This window comes from Anarrhichthys ocellatus, unplaced genomic scaffold, assembly GCF_004355925.1.
Source record: "Anarrhichthys ocellatus isolate YVR2014 unplaced genomic scaffold, GSC_Weel_1.0 scaffold162, whole genome shotgun sequence".
Classification (NCBI taxonomy): domain Eukaryota; kingdom Metazoa; phylum Chordata; class Actinopteri; order Perciformes; family Anarhichadidae; genus Anarrhichthys; species Anarrhichthys ocellatus.
In genome coordinates, this window is record NW_022280192.1 from 282,157 (window position 1) to 286,943 (window position 4,787).

The window sequence follows — 4,787 nt, forward strand, 5'->3', positions numbered from 1 at the left end:
GAGCTAGTAACGTTAGCAGCACCGCTAATGGCTAACCAACAGGAGGAAAGCTAGTAACGTTAGCAGCACCGCTAACGACTAACCAACAGGAGGAGAGCTAGTAACGTTAGCAGCACCGCTAGCGGCTAACCAACGGAGGTTCACTTCAGTTACATTATGATGCCTTCAGGCTCTGCTCAATGAACATGAGTACTGGCTGAAGGTGCATTATAACGTTATCATGTAATCTGGGTAACATTTAGAATTTCTGATGGTTTAAACTGACCTCTGAGCTTTGAAATGACAGAAAAATAAATATTCTGGATCCTTGTAGACCAGCTGCTTTAATCAAACAATAAGGGGATCTGTATCTGTTAATATGGATCATCAATGCTCAACAGTTATTTTCGGTATATCTAAAAGTTATATTTATATATATATATATATACGTATATATACAGGCCGTGAGCTTTGTGATCCGTTGCACCACTAATGAGTACTGACAGTAAAAGTCCTTGAAACCTAATGCTTCTGTCTGAACCTGCAGGTCCGGGTCTGGCCTTCATAGCGTACCCCAAGGCTGTGACGCTGATGCCTCTGGCGCCGCTCTGGGCTGCACTTTTCTTCTTCATGCTGCTCATCCTGGGCCTCGACAGCCAGGTAATACCGAGCTATATCCTACATGTGCTTGTCGTTTTGATTCCTGTAGCAGTTCATCTAGATTAGATCGCTCTTCTACATATCTTTCCCTCCCTCTCTCTTTCTCTCTCTTTCTCCCTCTCTCTCTGAATTCTTCTCACACTCAAGAGTCGAGACTCGTCACGTCTACTTTCAGCATTTCTTAGCCGGTGCCTACATGCATTGTTTTACAGCTCAGGGGTTTTGTCAATGAGCTTCTGTCTTGTTTCACACAGAGAGCATTTGTCTGCTCTCCGACCCATTCATGTCCTCTCACTTTCCATTCTCTCCACCCGTCTCTCTCTCTCTCTCTCCTTCTCTCTCTCTCTGTTTCCTGCCGTGTTCATGTGTGGACATTTCTGGTAAAAGGTGTATAAAAATAGCCGCACAGCTGTTCTCCTCTCAGCTGTTCTCCTCTCAGCTGTTTGTGGAGGGTTGAAATGTGATTCTGTAAAGACGCAAACATTCTTACTCTGGGAGACGTCTGATATCAGGCGATCTGTTCGATTCAGGTTTTTGTTTACGATATACATTATATCATGGAATTCTGATTCCTGTTTTAGTTTTGACCAATTTTGTTGTTGCATTGAACAATTCAGTAAATGTATACCTACATCTGTGTATTTATTTAATTTTTGAATAACAATGCAGATATCACACCTGCACGTGTTCACAGAAGCAGATCAGATTTATCTTCCTCACCGTCATGTGTCTCTCTCTCTCTCTCTCTCTCGCTCTAGTTCGTGGGCGTAGAGGGTTTGATCACAGGAATAATGGACATGCTGCCGCCTAAATCTGCCCTGGGCTCCCTGCGGCGAGAGGTGGTGGCCGCCATCTGCTGCTTCATCTGCTTCCTGATCGACATGTCCATGGTCACCGAGGTACACGGAGGGTTTCGGAGCTCGTTTTCGGTTTTTGACTCTTCAGAATTATTTAGGGACTCACAGTCGACAGATTAAAAACACAACGAACTGAATACTGATTTAGAATACAACATGGAAGTCTCTCACCGGAGCGTGAGATTGTTTTAATGTGTTTGTGAAATAACCCGGCCCTGATGTGTAGCTAACGCATAGTTAGACACGGGAAACCGTTGCCAGGAATGAACGGGGACGAAGCAGGAAATGGGTCACACATGAAGTATTAACAGGATGGTCCTGATGCAGACTGCTCTCTCTGTTTTCCGTCAGGGAGGGATGTATGTCTTCCAGCTGTTTGACTACTACTCGGCCAGCGGCATCACTCTGCTGTGGCAGGCCTTCTGGGAGTGTGTGGTGATTGCATGGGTCTATGGTGAGACAATACCGCACTGCTGACCTTTCGCTAAGTCCCCCCCCCCCCCGTTCAAGCAGTCAGAGCCACGTCACCACAGAGCCCACACTGTTACTATCTTTTGGAAAAAAGGCGATTTCAGAGAGAAGCAGACAGAAGGGTCGACAATATATGTTTTTAGGATAAATCCAGAACTAAATCATCAGTGAAAACAGGTTAAAAAGATAAAGATAGAAGCTAAAGCTACAGATCACAGAGTGACAGTGAACCTCCACATCACCTGGAGATCCAGACAGAAGACAATGAAACTAAAGAACAACCCTGTTCCTCTTTATTCACTGTTATAAACCATTAAAATATATTCAGTACGCTAGCGTAGCATAGCAGTGCTAACAATGGTTTATGATATGCTAACGTCCTCTGCTAACGTTAGCTCGACTAACGTACCCTGGTCGGAGCTTAATCGATGCTACGATGTGATTGGCCAGTCTGCGTTCGAGGGGGCGGTTCTGAGCAAAGGGTCAATCACAATACAAACAACACAAACTCCTGATGCCAATTTAAAAATGCACTATTGTTTTGTTTTGTTTGTCGTGTTACAAATGTGGCTTCAACTGCATTTCGTTACACGATGAGTCACGACGTCCTTTATGTTGTTTGTGTCAGGCGCAGACCGCTTCATGGATGACGTGGCTCGTATGATCGGCTATCAGCCGCTGCCCTACATGAAGTGGTGCTGGTCCTACATCACGCCTTTCGTCTGTGTGGTGAGTTCTACATCGTTTCGTTTCCTTTGTTTTTCCTACACGTTTGCAACCAGCTGACGTGGTTCTGTGCATCCAGGCAGTGTTTACGTTCCACGTGGTGAACTACAAGCCGCTAACCTACAACAGCTCGTACACGTACCCCCTGTGGGGCGAAGTGCTCGGCTGGGTTTTGGCCCTGTCCTCCATGCTCTGCATCCCCGTCACCGTCCTCTACAAGCTGCTGCGCTGCAAAGGAACTTTGCGGGAGGTCAGTATGCAGCCGTGCCCGGCCGCGCACAGGTTGTCTTTTGTATCTGTTTTACAAAAGCGTCTCCTCGGATACTGCCCTCCCTCATCTCTGCTTTGCATGATTCCCCCCCCCCTTGTCTTCTCTCCGTGCAGCGGTGGCAGCACCTGACCACCCCGGTGTGGGGCCGACACCACCTGGAGTACCTGGCACCGGAGAACGAGGCCAAGCTGCTGCCGGCGGCGGGAACCAAGAGCACGCTTCTGTTTGAAAGTGTCATCTGATGAGAGCTGAACCCCCCCCCTCCCCACACCACCAAGGTCGCCCCCTGACATCAGCACACACACACACACTACATAAAGTACACACACACCAACCGTTTTTTTTTAAAGCCCTCGGACGAACGGACCAAAGATTAGATGGGAGAAGAACTGACAGACGCCCACGCAGTCGCATCACACGATCACCCTCCGCTCTGCTTTTTTCCGACTCTACCTCGCTGACTCTGCCCTCTCTCTTACCCCCCCCCCCCCCCCTCCAGCCTTTGTGCTGTCCTGTCTCGTCCTGTGTGAGTGTCCAGCGTAGTCGCGATATCTCCCCTCTTTCTGTGCCTGTCTGCCAGCCTTTCAGTGGCTCATCCGTCCCGACATAAAATGCTGAATGAGAGAAAAAAGATTTTCTGATTAAAAGTCTCTAAATCTGCTGCTGAGATGCCATGGTGTGAATGTGCGTGTGTGTGTGTGTGTGTGAATGTGTGTGTGTGTGTGTGTGTGTGTGAGAATGCTCGTATGTGTGTGTTGGACTGTGGAAGTGTCGTCTTCATTTACATGTGTCATCTGTATTCTCTCAATTAACTGTACAAAAAAACAAAACATCTTCCATTTGTTAAAAACAATGAAAAAGAGCCAAAAGCATCACCACTTCCATCTGTGTGTTATGAAGTAACTTAAGTATCCAGTGTGTTGTAGGGTCTGTGAATCAGTGTTATCAATATATCGGAGGGGGGTGACGATGATCAGTATTTCCACCTTAAGAGAAGGAGAGAAACGTGAGAATGAATTGCGCGGAAGAGCAGGAGACCAGGAATGTGGGGGAGGGGAAAGGAGACTTGATGCAATAAATGACAAGATAAAGATGGATGACATGTGTTTGAACGAGTCTTTATTTACACCGTCTCATTCAGACTAAAAACATACTTTAGTTATGTACAAAAACTATTCTGGTTGGATCACGTCAAACATGTCGGAGAGTCAAAGAGTTCACGGAGCCGGAAGCCCTCGAGGAAATGTGTGTGTTCTGTAACGTACGACACTTGACACTGTTTACTTTGGAGTGGTTGGTCCAAGGAGCCAATATTTGAGGATCTCTGACCCGCATGTCAGCGTTCTTTGTGCAGGTTGATCATTTATTTGTGGTCCAGACATCCAGCTCAGAGTCACATGATGAACACTCACGAGTCAACGCGTCCTCATACGGAGGTTTAGAGGAAGTCTTGTGAAGAGTTTTCCTTCAAGAGTACAGCAACAATTTCCACTTGTTACATGAAGACAGTCTTCATAAAAATACTTCAATTAGGTTTAGGAAAAGATGGTGAAATACTTAGTTAGGTTTAGGAAAGACCAGTAAAGAAGGTTTCATGTCTGGGACCACACGTCTTTGTGTGATTCTAAATAATATAATACAGCACGTTGTTTCCTCTGATCGTTCTGACAGCGGATGGTGACACTGGATCCCGAAAATAGCAGCGAGCTGGAGATGTGAGAGGAATCAGACGTGTGAATACCGACTGTAAATACTCCCACGGCGCGCTCAGAGGCCGCTGCTCACTTGAAACGTAGCACCGTATCTGCAGCTCTCCAGCTGCT

The 4,787-nt window shown here is 46.6% G+C and overlaps 1 protein-coding gene across 1 annotated transcript in view; it reads left to right on the forward strand.

Moving 5' to 3' along the window:
* LOC116400332 (sodium- and chloride-dependent creatine transporter 1) overlaps positions 1–4,061 on the forward strand; it is a 12,913-nt gene extending 8,852 nt beyond the window's left edge. The window contains exons 7-12 of the mRNA XM_031878114.1: positions 527–639; positions 1,398–1,538; positions 1,848–1,950; positions 2,596–2,696; positions 2,773–2,943; positions 3,078–4,061. Of these exons, the coding sequence (XP_031733974.1) occupies positions 527–639; positions 1,398–1,538; positions 1,848–1,950; positions 2,596–2,696; positions 2,773–2,943; positions 3,078–3,206 (758 nt within the window). The 3' untranslated portion in view covers positions 3,207–4,061. The remainder of the gene's footprint in view (positions 1–526; positions 640–1,397; positions 1,539–1,847; positions 1,951–2,595; positions 2,697–2,772; positions 2,944–3,077) is intronic.
* The last annotated feature ends 726 nt before the right edge of the window (positions 4,062–4,787 follow it).